Here is a 16,780-nt window from a genome sequence, read left to right as displayed (position 1 = left end):
CAAATTAAAGAGTGGGTAAGGCGAGGATTAACCACTGCCTTCACTATGGCTTTTTCCCCTCTGAAAAAAATGTGGACCGACACCAAAGGGTAGCGGTGAACATCCCCGTGCACACACAACACCTTCACCCCCTGTGCTCCCCCCAATGCCTCGTCTTGCACCAGGCTTTGGCGAATTGAGGTCTGATTACAACCAGAATCCACCAACGCCTGATATGTAGCCCCTTGGATACTCACCGGTATGCAATACGCTCCAGCCTGATCGAGGGCGGCCTCTGGCGCGTCGGGGATCCGAACCACCGCACCCACTTCCATTGCTGTGCACTGCTGTTGAAGATGGCCCGGCTCCCCACAGCGCCAGCAAACCAGCCCGGGCTTTCCCTCTGCACCGGTGTTCTGGGGCTCACTCACCTGAGGTGGGGGAGAGACAGACACAGAAGGGAGAAACAGGAGGGCACCGCAGGTGTGGCAGGCCGGCTGGGGTGGCGCCGGCCCCCATCTCCGTGGTGGGGGAATGGGGCGAGGACAGGACACAGAAGGAGGGGGAGGAAGAGAGAGAGAAGAGGAGAGAAGAGAAGACGCCGTCTGCTGTCCTGCCGCCGGAACAGCCGCCAAATGATCCTCCGCCAGCTCGACTGCCTGATCCAGCGACGCCGTTCAGTGGCACTGGACCCACTCTGCGGTTCCTGCTGGTAGGCGAGTGATGAATTGTTCCAGCACCACCTGGTCGATGATCCCCTCGGCGTCGTGGTTGTCGGCCCTCAACCACTGCCAGCAGGCATCCAGGAAAGCCTTGGGGTCGTCCTGTGGACCCATCTTGGTAACGGTGAGGGGAGACGGGCCCAAGGCCGGAGCGCTGGTGGACCCCGCCGACACGAGGAAGTGCCGGAACGCCTCGCGGTCTTCCTGCTGGGCCAGCACCAGGGCTTCGAAGCGTTGCTCCTGTTCCTTCCGGAGGGTGACGAGCGCCTGGTGCTGGCTTTGCTGGGCCATGACAAGGGCGTGGACCAGGTCGGCGAACGGGGAGGACTCCATGGGGCTGATCTGCTGGTGCTCCACTCTGATCCCGGGTTTGGCACCACTGTAACGGTTCACTAGGGGTGGGTGGAGCACAGAGGACGGCAGGACAGAGATCAGGTTTGCAAAAAGGCTTTATTACCACACTTTTCAGCAAACAATATGATATTGACTAGACACCCCAAACAGCCAGCGTCTAGTCCGGAGATGAGCTCCTCTGCTCACGCTCTCCCTCCTTAAGTAGGGCGCGGTCACTGGGAAGACACACAAACACAGGTTAATTGCCGTCAGGTGTAGTGATTCTGCCACTTACCTTACCTGACTCCGCCCTCCTGTCACAGACCGGCGCTTGACCATGCCCAAGCTGCCACAAATACATTATGAAATTAACCCGTGTTTTATCTTATAACACACACACATGAATTTACTCATTTAAATTTTTTATCTAAATTATTTAACAAGAAATTATGAATTATTATTTTTAACATGAATTCAACAGCACTTACAGATAGCATTATAACAATGTGTAAAACTCCCCTACTCCCTTTTATATATGCTTTCAGCTGGAGCTGTCAGGGAGTGCAGACAGCAGCTTTTAGTGCCAGACAGAGTTTGTGCAGGGCAGCACGGTGGTGTAGTGATTAGCACTGTCGCCTCACAGCAAGAAGGTTCTGGGTTCGAGCCCAGTGGCCGGTGAGGGCCTTTCTGTGTGGAGTTTGAATGTTCTCCCCGTGTCTGCGTGGGTTTCCTCTGGGTGCTCTGGTTTCCGCCACAGTCCAAAGACATGCAGGTTAAGCTAATTGGTGGCTCTAAATTGACCGTAGGTTTGAAGGTGAGTGTGAATGGTTGTTTGTCTCTGTGTCAGCCCTGCTTGTCCAGGGTGTACCCCGCCTCTCGCCCATCGTCAGCTGGGATAGGCTCCAGCTTGCTTGCGACCCTGTAGGACAGGATAAGGGGCTAAAGATAATGAATGGACGGTGTTTGTGCAAGCCAATCTTGTTTGCTCACATGCCCAGTTGTTCTGGAGAAAAAAAAACAAAAACATATTCAGTGGTGCTTGAAAGTTTGTGAACCCTTTAGAATTTTCTATATTTCTGCATAAATATGACCTAAAACAACATCAGATTTTCACATAAGTTCTAAAAGTAAAACCCCGATTCCAAAAAAGTTGGGACAAAGTACAAATTGTAAATAAAAATGGAATGCAATGATGTGGAAGTTTCAAAATTCCATATTTTATTCAGAATAGAACATAGATGACATATCAAATGTTTAAACTGAGAAAATGTATCATTTAAAGAGAAAAGTTAGGTGATTTTAAATTTCATGACAACAACACATCTCAAAAAAGTTGGGACAAGGCCATGTTTACCACTGTGAGACATCCCCTTTTCTCTTTACAACAGTCTGTAAACGTCTGGGGACTGAGGAGACAAGTTGCTCAAATTTAGGGATAGGAATGTTAACCCATTCTTGTCTAATGTAGGATTCTAGTTGTTCAACTGTCTTAGGTCTTTTTTGTCATATCTTCCATTTATTGATGCACCAAATGTTTTCTATGGGTGAAAGATCTGGACTGCAGGCTGGCCAGTTCAGTACCCGGACCCTTCTTCTACACAGCCATGATGCTTTAATTGATGCAGTATGTGGTTTGGCATTGTCATGTTGGAAAATGCAAGGTCTTCCCTGAAAGAGACGTCATCTGGATGGGAGCATATGTTGCTCTAGAACCTGGATATATCTTTCAGCATTGATGGTGTCTTTGCAGATGTGTAAGCTGCCCATCCCACACGCACTAATGCAACCCCATACCATCAGAGATGCAGGCTTCTGAACTGAGCACTGATAACAACTTGGGTCGTCCTTCTCCTCTTTAGTCTGAATGACACGGCGTCCCTGATTTCCATAAAGAACTTCAAATTTTGATTTGTCTGACCACAGAACAGTTTTTCACTTTGCCACAGTCCATTTTAAATAAGCCTTGTCCCAGAGAAGACGTCTGCGCTTCTGGATCGTGTTTAGATACGGCTTCTTCTTTGAACTATAGAGTTTTAGCTGGCAACAACGGATGGCATGGTGAATTGTGTTCACAGATAATATTCTCTGGAAATATTCCTGAGCCCATTTTGTGATTTCCAATACAGAAGCATGCCTGTATGTGATGCAGTGCCGTCTAAGGGCCCAAAGATCATGGGCACCCAGTATGGTTTTCCGGCCTTGACCCTTACGCACAGAGATTCTTCCATATTCTCTGAATCTTTTGATGATATTATGCACTGTAGATGATGATATGTTCAAACTCTTTGCAGTTTTACACTGTCAAACTCCTGTCTGATATTGCTCCACTATTTGTCAGCACAGAATTAGGGGGGATTAGTGATCCTCTTCCCATCTTTACTTCTGAGAGCCGCTGCCACTCCCAGATGCTCTTTTTATACCCAGTCATGTTAATGACTTATTGCCAATTGACCTAATGAGTTGCAGTTTGGTCCTCCATCTGTTCCTTTTTTGTACCTTTGACTTTTCCAGCCTCTTATTGCCCCTGTCCCAACTTTTTTGAGATGTGTTGCTGTCATGAAATTTCAAATGAGCCAATATTTGGCATGAAATTTCAAAATGTCTCACTTTCAACATTTGATATGTTGTCTATGTTCTATTGTGAATATAATATCAGTTTTTGAGATTTGTAAATTATTGCATTCCGTTTTTATTTACAATTTGTACTTTGTCCCAACTTTTTTGGAATCGGGGTTGTAGATAAAAAGAATACAGTTAAACAAATGAGACAAAAATATTATACTTGGTCATTTATTTATTGAGGAAAAATGATCCAATATTTCATATCTGTGAGTGGCAAAAGCATGTGAACCTCTAGGATTAGCAGTTAATTTGAAGGTGAAATTAGAGTCAGGCGTTTTCAATCAATGGGATGACGATCAGGTGTGAGTGGGCACCCTGTTTTATTTAAAGAACAGGGCTCTATCAAAGTCTGATCTTCAAAACACATGTTTGTGGAAGTGTATCATGGCACAAACAAAGGAGATTTCTGAGGACCTCAGAAAAAGTGTTGTTAATGCTCATTAGGTTGGAAAAGGTTACAAAACCATCTTGAAAGAATTTGGACTACACCAATGCACAGTCAGACAGATTGTGTACAAATGAAGGAAATTCAAGATCATTGTTACAAGTGACTGACCAACAAAGATCACTTCAAGAGCAAGGTGTGTAATAGTTGGCAAGGTCACAAAGGACCCCAGTGTAACTTCTAACTGAAGGCCTCTCTCACATTGGCTAATGTTAATGTTCATGAGTCCACCATCAGGAGAACACTGAACAACAGTGGTGTGCATGGCAGGGTTGCAAGGAGAAAGCCACTGCTCTCCAAAAAGAACATTGCTGCTCGTCTGCAGTTTGCTAAAGATCACATGGACAAGCCAGAAGGCTATTGGAAAATGTTTTGTAGATGAATGAGACCAAAATAGAACTTTTGGTTTAAATGAGAAGCATTATGTTTGGAAAAAGGAAAACACTGCATTCCAGCATCAGAACCTTATTCCATCTGTGAAACATGGTGGTGGTAGTATCATGGCTTGGGCCTGTTTTGCTGCATCAAAGCCAGGATGGCTTGCCATCATTGATGGAAGAATGAATTCTGAATTATACCAGCGAATTCTAAAGGAAAATGTCAGGACATCTGCCCATGAACTGAATCTCAAGAGAAGGTGGGTCATGCAGCAAGACAATGACTCTAACCACACAAGTAGTTCTATCAAAGAATAGTTAAAGAATAATAAAATTAATGCTTTGGAATGGCCAAGTCAAAGTCCTGACCTTAATCCAATTGAAATGTTGTGGAAGGTCCTGAAGCGAGCAGTTCATGTGAGAAAACCTACCAACATCCCAGAGTTGAAGCTGTTCAGGACGGAGGAATGGGCTAAAATCCCTCCAAGCCGGTGTGCAGGACTGATCACCAGTTACCGGAAACGTTTAGTTGCAGTTATTGCTGCACAAGGGGGTCACACCAGATACTGAAAGCAAAGGTTCACATACTTTTGCCACTCACAAATATGTAATATTGGATCATTTTCCTTAATAAATAAATGACCAAGTATAATATTTTTGTCTCATTTGTTTAACTGGGTTCTCTTTATCTACTCTTAGGACTTGTGTGAAAATCTGATGATGTTTTAGGTCATATTGATGCAGAAATATAGAAAATTCTAAAGGGTTCACAAACTTTCAAGCACCACCGTATGGTTGAGATGAAGTTGCTCAGATCGGCATGAGATTTGGTGTGATTGATATTCTTGTGATACAGGACAAAGTTCACTTAGTTGTATTTGACTCCGCCCAACAGGAAGTCAGCCATGTTGGATGGAATGATGGGATTTTGAAATTTTCCCATGCTGTTTTGAGGGGCTTATGATGGCTAAAAACTCATGAAATTTTGTGCATACATTTGTCCTATGATATAATTTGAGGTGATCTGGTAAATTACTCTAGATGGGCTTCATTAAGTCCATAGCGCCACCTAGTTCAAAAATACAGATTTGACACCTTGTACATATTCAAAAACTCATGCAATTTGGTCAGTCATGTGCACTGAAACTGAGCCATAGGAGCTTGACCCCAGATGTGTCTGGGGGAATCCATAGCACCCCCATATGTCATGGAAATTTCTGCCTGGTATACAGTTTCACCTATTCCTATCAAATTTGCTAAGTGTGTGGAGTGACCCAAGATGAACAAAATTGCCTATACATTGTATCAGCCATACTCAACAGGAAGTGAGATATTTTTGGTTTTGTGCATTTTGACACATTACATTTTGACGAACTCCTCCCTGGCAGTCTGTTGGATCCATGCCATATTTGGTATACATTATGTCAAGATGTTGTTGATGTTAAATTGTCAAGGGATTTGTGATATGTTGCAAGATATTGAAATAGCGAACCAATAAATTTATACGTGACGCCATGCAAATAGGAAATCAGTAATAAATTCACCATGCATTGCCTGATACTGCTCAAACTTCACAAGTTATAGGATACCATGGTTCTGAAGATATCCACATGTCCAAAGACACTTTCTGGTATAGTGCTACCATTTGGACATGGACAATAATGACTCCATTGCCAAAACACGTGTTACATTTTGATGTACTCTTCCTAGGTAGTTTGTTGGATTCATGTCATATTTGGTAGAAGTCATGTCAAGATGTTGCTGATTTTAACTTGCAGAGGGATTTGCAATATCTTGCAAGATGTTGAAATTGTGAACCAATAAATGTGTTATGCCACATGAACAGGAAGCATGTCAAAAATTCACCATGCATTGTCTGACATGGCTAAAAATTCACAGGTTATATGATATGATGTTTCTGATGATATCCACATGCCCAATTTGACCCTCTGGTATAATGCCACCATTTGGACCTCGGCAGGAATGATTCCATTGCCAAAAAAAACTTGGACTCATGAAATTTGGTACTCACATCAGTCCTGGCCACTGCTACTCATGGATAGAGGCTTGACCCCAGGTGTGTTTGGGGGACTCCATAGCACCCCATATGTCATTGAGACTCCTGCCCGGTATATAGTTTCACCTATCTATGTCAAAATTGGTAGGTGTGTGGGGTGCCCCAAGATGAACAAAACTGAAATGCACATCGTTTGAGTCAATTGACTTGCGACAGGATTTGTAATATCTTGCATGATGTTGAAATGGTGAACCAATAAATTTGTGTTTCACCATGCAAACAGGAAGTGTGTCATAAATTCACCATGCATTGTCGGATAGAGCTAAAACCTCACAGGTTATAAGACATCAGGGTTCTGGTGATATCCACATGCCCAAAGTGAGCCTCTTGTGTAGTGGCACCATTTGGACCTGGACAGTAGTGATTCCATTGCTGAAAAACTCTAACTCATTGCGCCAGCGGGGGCGTGGTCAAGCGCCGGTCTGTGACCGGAGGGTGGAGTCAGGGAAGGTAAGTGGCAGAATCACTACACCTGATGTCAATTAACCTGTGTTTGTGTGTCTTCCAAGTGACTGCACCCTATATAAAGAGAGAGAGAGCAGAAGAAGAGAGCTCTCCTGAACCCAACGACTTGTGTGTGTGTATGTGTGTGTGTGCGTGTGTGTGCGCGCATGCGCGCATATGGAAGAGAGCAAGGTTTGCTTCTGAAAAGAGCAAAATAAACAAATGATTGAACTTTATTCTGGCCTGCCATCTCTCTGTGCTCCTCCCCCTCCTAAGAACTGCTACAGTGGTGCTGAAACCCGGAAATAGAGCACAGGAAAAGAACAGCCCCATGGAGTCCTCCCCCTTTGCAGACCTGGTCCACGCCCTTGCCACGGCCCAGCAGAGCCAGCACCAGGTGCTAGTCACCCTCTGGCAGGAGCAAGAGCACCGGTTCGAGGCCCTGGTGCTGGCACAGCAGGAAGATCGACAGGCATTCCGGCACTTCCTCGTGTCGGTGGGGTCCACCATCTCCACCGCCGCGGGCCCTTCTTCCCTCACCCTAACTAAGATGGGCCTGCATGACGACCCCGAAGCCTTCCTCACGCTCTTTGAGCAGGCAGCAGAGGCCTCAGGCAGGCATGGCGCGCCTCCTCCCCCTGCTAACGGGCGAGGAGCAGTTGGCCATGCTACAGCTCCCCGCTGACCGTCGGCTGGCCTACGCGGACCTTCGCCGGGCCGTCCTCCAGCGGGTGGGGTGCACCCCCGAACAACAGTGACAGCGCTTCCATGCTCTGTGTCTGGAGGAAGTCGGCCAGCCGTTCGCATTTGGCCAGCAGCTCCGGGACGCCTGCTGGCAGTGGTTGAGGGCCGACAACCGCGACGCCAAGGGAATCGTTGATCAGGTGGTGCTGGAGCAGTTCATCGCCCGCCTACCAGAGGGAACCGCGGAGTGGGTCCAGTGCCACCACCCGGCGTCGCTGGATCAGGCCATCGAGTTGGCGGAGGACCATTTGGCAGCTGTTCCGACGGCAGGACAGCGGACATCCTCTTCTCTCCTCTCTCTCTGTCCCCCTCTCTCCTCCTGTGTCTTGTCCTTGCCCCGTTCCCCCACCGTGGAGGCGGGGGCCGGCCCCACCCCAGCCAGCCCGTCGCACCTGCGGTGCCCTCCCGTTTTTCCCTTCTGTGTCTGTCTCTTCCCCCCTCAAGTGAGTGAGCCCCAGAGCGCCGGTGCAGAGAGGAAGCCTGGGCTGGTTTGCTGGCACTGTGGGGAGCTGGGCCACCTCCAACAGCAGTGCTCGGCAATGGAATTAGGTGCGGTGGTTCGGATCCCCGACGCTCCAGGAGCCGCCCTCGATCGGGCCGGAGCATATTGCTTACCGGTGAGTATCCAAGGGGATACATATCAGGCGTTGGTGGACTCTGGATGTAATCAGACCTCAATTCACCAAAGCCTGGTGCAAGACGAGGCATTGCGGGGAGCACAGGGGGTGAAGGTGTTGTGTGTGCACGGGGATGTTCACAGCTACCCTTTAGTGTCGGTCCACATTTTTTTCCGAGGGGAAAAATTTAGAGTAAAGGCGGCGGTTAATACTTGCCTCACCCACTTGATAATTTTGGGGACTGATTGGCTGGGATTCGGGGAGTTAATGAGTCATTTAGTGAAGAGTGGGTCCTGCCGTAGTTCAGCAGGGGGAGGTCCCGGTGTCGCATTGGTGGTAGCAGCTGTCACAGAGCCGTCTACATCATCTCCGCATCAGAGTGAGAAGCCTCAGGCTCCTCCTCCCTCTCACGGGGAATCCCTTGCGGATTTTCCGTTAGAGCAATCATGAGATGAGACTCTGCAACATGCGTTTGACCAAGTGAGAGTAATCGATGGTCAAACACTCCAGCCAAACGCTACCCCATCCTTCCCCTATTTTTCTATTATGAAGGATAGATTATACCGAGTGACGCAGGACACTCTGACTAAAGAGCAAGTCCCACAGCTTTTGATTCCAAAGAGCCGCCGGGAATTGGTATTCCAGGCAGCTCACTTTAATCCCATGGCTGGACACTTAGGGCAGGATAAGACACTAGCCCGACTAATGGCCCGGTTCTATTGGCCAGGGATTCATGGCGATGTCCGTAGGTGGTGTATGGCATGCCGCAAATGCCAGTTAGTAAATCCAGCGGCCATTCCAAAAGCGTCTTTGCGCCCTCTCCCATTAATTGAGATCCCGTTCGAAAGAATTGGGATGGATCTCGTCGGGCCATTAGATCGGTCAACACAAGGGTACCACTTTATTTTAGTGCTGGTTGACTATGCAACGCGATACCTGGAAGCAGTGCCTCTTCGCAATATTTCAGCACCCAGTATTGCGGAAGCGCTATTCCGCGTCATCTCCCGAGTTGGAATCCCAAAAGAGATTCTGACTGATCAAGGCACCTCATTAATGTCACGTACACTGAACGAACTATATGGGTTATTAGGTATTAAGCTGATCCGCACCAGCGTGTATCACCCACAAATGGATGGTTTAGTTGAATGGTTCAATCGCGCCCTCAAGAATATAATTAAAAAATTCATGAGGACGCACATAATTGGGATAAATGGCTCGAACCCTTGTTATTTGCAGTGCAAGAGGTCCCCCAAGCCTCCACGGGGTTCTCCCTGTTCTAATTATTATATGGGCGTAAGCCGCGCGGCATTCTAGATGTGCTGTGAGAAAATTGGGAGGAGGGACCTTCACCAGGTAAAAACGAAATTCAATACGTTATTGACCTGCGCACAGAACTCCACACACTCACACACCTAACCCAGGAGAATTTGCAGTAGGCCCAAGAACGGCAAACCCACCTGTACGACAGGGGTACGTGCCTTAGGGAGTTCGCACCGGGAGATAAAGTACTCGTACTGTTGCCCACATCGAGCTCCAAATTAATCACCAAGTGGCAAGGACCCTTTGAGGTCACACGGCGAGTCGGGGACGTCGACTACGAGGTGAGGCGAACGGACAGGGGTGGGGCGCTACAGATTTACCACCTCAATCTGCTCAAACTCTGGAACAAGGAGGTCCCCATGGCATTGGTGTCGGTGGTTCCGGAGAAGGTGGAGCTGGGGCCGGAGGTTCAAAAGGGAGCATTGGCATCGCGTATCTCTCCGGTCCCCTGTGGAGACCACCTCTCCCCGACCCAACTCACGGAGGTTGCCCAGTTGCAGACCGAGTTTTTGGACATATTCTCGCCCCTGCCCGGCCGCACCAACCTCATAGAGCACCACATTGAGATGCCCCCGGGGGTGGTAGTGCTTAGCCGCCCTTACAGGCTACCCGAACACAAGAAAAAAGTGGTTCGGGAATAACTCGAGGCCATGCTTGAAATGGGCATTGTCGAGGATTCCCACAGTGACTGAAGCAGTCCAGTGGTCTTGGTACCCAATGCCGATGGGTCGGTCCGGTTCTGTGTGGACTATAGAAAAGTCAATGCGGTGTCTAAATTCGATGCATACCCAATGCCTCGTATTGATGAGTTGCTCGATCGACTAGGCATGGCTCACTTTTACTCGACACTGGATTTGACAAAGGGTTATTGGCAGATCCCCTTGACTCCATTATCCCAAGAAAAAAAGGCCTTTTCCACACCGTTTGGCTTACACCAGTTTGTCACACTTCCTTTTGGGCTGTTTGGGGCACCCGCTACGTTTCAGCGACTGATAGATAGGGTCCTCCGCCCCCACGCCAACTATGTGGCCGCATACCTCGACGACATCATTATTTATAGTAATGACTGGCTGCGGCACCTACAAAACCTGAGGGCCGTCCTTAGGTCGCTGAGGTGAGCGGGTCTCACAGCCAACCTGAAGAAGTGTGCTATTAGGTGGGTGGAAGTACGGTATCTGGGCTTCCACTTGGGCAACGGGCAGGTGAGTCCCCAAATTAACAAGACATCAGCAATTGCGGCCTGCCCGAGGCCCAAGACCAAAAAGGGGGTGAGACAGTTCCTGGGGCTGGCTGGCTACTATCGTAGGTTTATACCTAATCATTCGGACATCACCAGCCCACTGACTGATCTCACTAAAAAGTGGGCACCAGATCCGGTCCAGTGGACGGAGCAATGCCAGCGGGCTTTCTCTGAGGTGAAGGCTGCACTGTGCGGGGGGCCACTGTTACACTCCCCTGACTTTGCTCTCCCTTTTATGTTACAGACGGATGCGTCGGACAGAGGGCTGGGGAAAGTTTTGTCCCAGGAGGTGGAGGACCGTCCAGTGCTGTACATCAGCAGAAAGCTGTCGGTACACAAGGGGCGCTACAGCACCATCGAAAAGCAGTGCCTCGCGATCAAGTGGGCGGTCCTCGCCCTCCACTACTACCTGCTGGGATGCCTTTCACCCTCTCTTCGGACCACGCGCCCCTCCAATGGCTCCACCGCATGAAGGATGCCAACGTGTGGATCACCCGTTGGTATCTGGCACTCCAACCCTTTAACTTCAAGGTGATCCACAGGCCGGGGGCACAGATGGTTCTGGCGGACTTTCTCTCCCGCCAAGGGGGGAGTCGGCTGTAGGCCGGATAGCTGCCCGGCTTGAGTTGGGTGGTGAGGGGGTGGGGGTATGTGGCAGCGGGGGCATGGTCAAGCGCCGGTCTGTGACCGGAGGGCGGAGTCAGGGAAGGTCAGTGGCAGAATCACTACACCTGATGGCAATTAACCTGTGTTTGTGTGTCTTCCCAGTGACTGCGCCCTATATAAAGAGAGAGAGAGCAGAGGAAGAGAGCTCTTCTGAACCCAACGACTTGTATGTGTGTGCGCGCGTGCTTGCGTGCGCATGGAAGAGAGGGAGTTTTGCTTCTGAAAAGAGCAAAATAAACAAATGATTGAACTTTATTCTGGCCTGCGGTCTTTCTGTGCTCCTCCCCCTCCTACAAACTGCTACACTCATGAAATTTGGTACACACATCAGATAGAGGCTTGGCCCCGGATGCAATGCCCTATTATTTTCGGTATGTTCTCATGTGTGAGGGCTCTTTATTGCTGCTAGCAGTTATATTTATATTTTTTATTATTATTATTATTATTATTATTATTATTATTATTATTATTTAGTAGTAGTAGTAGTAGTAGTAGTTGTATCTACTAAAATAGTTTGGAGAGCAAAGAACACAAGTCACAAACAAAATTTGCGGGAGGGGGGGGCATTCATAGTGCCACACATGAAGGGATCCACACAGGCCTAAAGGTTTTACATTGTGGTCTGTATCTCATGAACCATCATTCAAGTGAAGAAATTTCCTTTTGCCACTGATTTGGTGGGTTCTCTCAAATAAAAAAAGGCTCAGGAGCCATTTAATTATGCCCACACTAATTTATCAGAATGAGCATAATATGCTAAACCTATTTTTGCAAAGTAGTCTTCAGATTTTTGGGTTATCTTACCCAATATGCTTCCAAATGAATTACAAAAAAATCCTTTCATATTTGTCTCATTGTTTTCATCAGAGGCCATTGTTAACTGCATAAACTCGGAGGATTTCAAACCCACAGTCCCATGTAACCTGGAAATAACAACTGGGATTTGAAAATTTGACTTGTGGGATAAAGGTAACATGCAGGGATCCAAATATCTCAGGTCTCTGGGTGGAAAACTGAATGGTCATAATGAACATCTTTGCTTCTGTTGTGACCATTTTGTGGCATTTGTGATGCTGTTGCATTTTGCTGAATTCATTGTCAACATACTAGGTCAAAGGCATCTTATCATCCTGTCCTCGGAAAGATAGCATAGTTGAGGTAAAAACAAAACAGTTTGCCCATATTAATTGTTATATATTGTTGCATATTTTGTTATATATACTGTATATATATTTTCCAGGCCTTGTCGCTATAATGGAGGGAGACGCATCTCTTAACAATACAAATTTAACACGTTTCATGGCAATTTTGACCATGGAAAAGTTGGACCTACCACCATCCAGTGCCTTTTTCATATTCATTTTTGGCATCTTTACATACTGTTTAATTTTGTTCTTCCACTCAGTGCTGCTTGTGACTATTGTTGTCAAAAGGGATCTGCATAAGCCCATGTACATACTGCTGTTTAATTTGTCCATGTGTGACCTTATGGGAGCTACGGGTTTTTATCCACAGCTGGTTTGTAGTATATTGTTTCAGACGAGAGAAATCTCCTACCCTGCCTGTGCCTTGCAAGGCATCGTTCTTCACATCTATGGGAATGGATCTCTTTTATTTCTCACTGTTATGTCTTATGACCGATACATTGCCATTTGCAAGCCTTTGAGCTACCACAATTTGATGACTGAAGCTGTCTTGGTAAAACTTATTTTTATAGTTTGGTCTGTAAATTTTTTAAATATTGTGTCTCTATTTACGCTCACATTAAGCAAAGAAATTTGCAGGATAAACATAGTGGACACATTCTGCAATAATCCATCTTTATTGAAGTTAAGCTGTGAGGATACAAGACTGGTTAACTACTATGGCTTGTTTGGTATAGCTCTTTTCCAAGGCTCTTCCATACTGATAGTTTCATTAACATACATAAAAATCCTAATTACCTGTCTTTCTACAAAACAGACACAATCTATAAGTAAGGCAATGCAAACATGTGGGATGCATCTCACTGTTTTTTTGAGTTTTGAGGTTAACGCATTCTTACTACTGATTTCTCACAGGTTACAATCAGTTTCTCCACACATACGAAGGGCCTTTGGTGTTTCAATTCTTATATTTCCTCCAATTCTTAACCCTCTAATTTACGGGTTAAAAACAAAGGAAATTAGAACAACAATTTTTAAATTTTTTATTTCTTCACAAGGAAGGTTTTTAATTAACCTGACAGATAAGTAAACCAAAAGCACATCTATATTCTTAAGCAATTTACCAAATAGCTTAAAGTTAAAATAATAATAATAATAATAATAATAATAATAATAATAATAATAATAATAATAATAAACCCACAACAGAATAAGTCTGCACAGGAGCCATTAGAAGAGCTTACCTTTACTTATTTTTTATTGTCATCAAAACTACTGAAAGATAGTTGAAAACCTATATGAGGTTTCGAACCATGAAGTTCAAACTCTTATAATGATGCTAATTATTATTATTATTATTATTATTATTATTATTATTATTATTAATATTATTATCCATCTATCCATCCATTATCTGTAGCTGCTTATTCTGTTCTACAGAGTTGCAGGATTATTATTATGGTTATTATTATCTCATCTCATTATCTCTAGCCGCTTTATCCTGTTCTACAGGGTCGCAGGCAAGCTGGAGCCTATCCCAGCTGACTACAGGCGAAAGGCGGGGTACACCCTGGACAAGTCGCCAGGTCATCACAGGGCTGACACATAGACACAGACAACCATTCACACTCCCTTTCACACCTACGGTCAATTTAGAGTCACCAGTTAACCTAACCTGCATGTCTTTGGGCTGTGGGGGAAACCCACGTGGACATGGGGAGAACATGCAAACTCCGCACAGAAAGGCCCTCGCTGGCCATGGGGCTCGAACCCAGACCTTCTTGCTGTGAGGCGACAGCGCTAACCACTACACCACCGTGCCGCCCCGGGGATTTTTCTGATTGGTTAAAATATTTGCAATGGCGGCCTCCATGAAATCGCCCATTCTGCATAGAAACTTGACTTTTGGAGATGGATATCTTAGTTGTGTGAGCTCCTTATTTTCAATTATTCACATGAATTGTTAGTTTATATCATAATCTATCTTCATAACTGTATTTTAAAGATGGGGTTTCTTTTCTTTTAATGAAAACAAGTAATTAAACATATGCCAATAAGAGTGTAGAATACGATTTATTTGTATTTCTTTGTACAGGCATTTATTCTTTCCTCATTTAAGATTATTTTTCCCCCAGTTACCAACAAGATGACCGTAGGTGTGAATGTGAGTGTGAATGGTTGTCTGTGTCTATGTGTCAGCCCTGTGATGACCTGGCAACTTGTCCAGGGTGTACCCCGCCTTTCGCCCGTAGTCAGCTGGGATAGGCTCCAGCTTGCCTGCGACCCTGTAGAAGGATAAAGCGGTTACAGATAATGAGATGAGATGAGATGAGAAAAATCCCCCCGATCGTTTCTGGCAGTGCTCTGACATCATTTGAGTGCAAGACACAGAAGCGCCGCATAGCGAGTAAGACTTGAAGCTGCCCCTGGCTGGAGATTATTTCATTAAAAATTTCAATGAAAAAAATGTTTAATTCCATTTCTCAAAAAAAAAGGGGGGGGGGAGATAATACTGATGTCACTGATAAACAGTGAGGGAATAGTGAACAGCTGATGTACTCCTATGTGACTGAATGCAGGGAGGTAACTTTTCATATTTATATCCCCGGTACAAGTAGTGTTGCCGTGACAGCCTCGTTCTGTGGACTGTAACCTTACTAGACAACTTACAAACAGATCTGCATACAATCTGACTTACATAAATCTGTTGAAGAGGCAAGTGCGTGAGTTTTTCCAAGTTCCTGGTAGCATAAGCACTCGTTAGCATGCTTAGCATGCTCTCGACTCATTCGAGAGTACAGGAGAACTTTTATAATATTTCACACAGATTTTTATTACTTTGTATTGATAAGAATCTTGTTCCATCCAGCTTGAACTGTATTCATCCAGCTTGGCCTACTCTGGTATAAAGCATCACACTTTACTTCAAATTGTTGTTATTATTTTAATTGAAAGTTATCATAGGGTTGTACTGAAACTTAAAGTGCATGATGGGAATTTTGCATTATGACCCTATGTTGTGCTTTGATTTATCAAGCTAAAGACAAATGTATGTTCAGATTAATTTAAAGCTAGAGGGAAGAATGTTACCTTGAGCAGAGATGTGTTAACTACCTAACTTCTATGAAGGCATGAAAAGATTTACATAAAAATATATACACGCATGGTTCTTGAACATGCGTGTGTGTGTGTGTGGGGGGGGGTGTTGAGCTTTTCTATTTTGGTGCAAAGGTATCTATTACCTGTATCATAAAAACAATGGCTATAGCCCCTTTCACACAGCCTGTTCAATGTGGAAATCATACAACTTTATTCCGCCTCATGTTCTGTATAAAATGTCCGAATGTGAAACAGGAGGTCTGTGTTGTTCAGCCTCTGAACTGGAACGATTAATGGCAACAGAGATGGAATTGACATTTGTGTAAAAGGAACAGCCAAACCGGTGAATTAACATCTGTGTGAAAGGAAAAACCAGCACTGTGGGACAGGGGTAGGTTTTTGACACTGACACTTCTTTCTGAGATTAGCATGAATTCGAATATCTCCATCTAGTGTCTAAGGTCCTGTAAGAAATATTGTGTTTTCAGCCAAGGGCCCTGCCCTTCAAAGAGGAAGCGAATACACCATGGGGGGCAAGCTAAGGAGAGAGAGACAAAACCGAATCTACAGCCAGAAACTTATTCTGTTGAAGGCTGAGAGGAAACCTTCAAAAGGAGTAGCTACGTCAACAGCTCAACTGTATGCTTCAATCACTGCTGGAAATCCAGTTGAGTGGGTGTGAGGGCAGATCTGCACACATAATGCATGAAATGTGTGAAATGTGCATTTAAGCAAACCACTGTTTCAGGCTTTAAGAGCATTTCTGCACACCACACGAGTTTATGTCAACCATTGTTTCAGGCTTTAAGTGCATTTCTGCACACCACATGAGTGAGGAAATGTGCATTTTTGCAGAGATAATACCTATTTGTGAATCTTTTGTTTGCTATATAAAGAGTAGAATATCACAGAGACAATGTTAATGCATTGACGTTTGGAAGCGTTAGTTA

General features: G+C 45.5%; 1 protein-coding gene across 1 annotated transcript; it reads left to right on the top strand.

Annotated features, from left to right (window-relative positions):
* Positions 1-6,864: 6,864 nt before the first annotated feature.
* LOC132901243 (olfactory receptor 4K15-like) lies at positions 6,865-13,821 on the top strand. The gene is made up of 2 exons (XM_060943568.1): positions 6,865-6,873; positions 12,697-13,821. Exons 1-2 carry the CDS (start codon positions 6,865-6,867, stop codon positions 13,819-13,821), a joined length of 1,134 nt encoding a protein of 377 aa, XP_060799551.1.
* Positions 13,822-16,780: the final 2,959 nt, after the last annotated feature.

Source organism: Neoarius graeffei, chromosome 17 (assembly GCF_027579695.1).
Source record: "Neoarius graeffei isolate fNeoGra1 chromosome 17, fNeoGra1.pri, whole genome shotgun sequence".
Classification (NCBI taxonomy): domain Eukaryota; kingdom Metazoa; phylum Chordata; class Actinopteri; order Siluriformes; family Ariidae; genus Neoarius; species Neoarius graeffei.
This window is presented reverse-complemented; position numbering and strand designations above follow the sequence as displayed.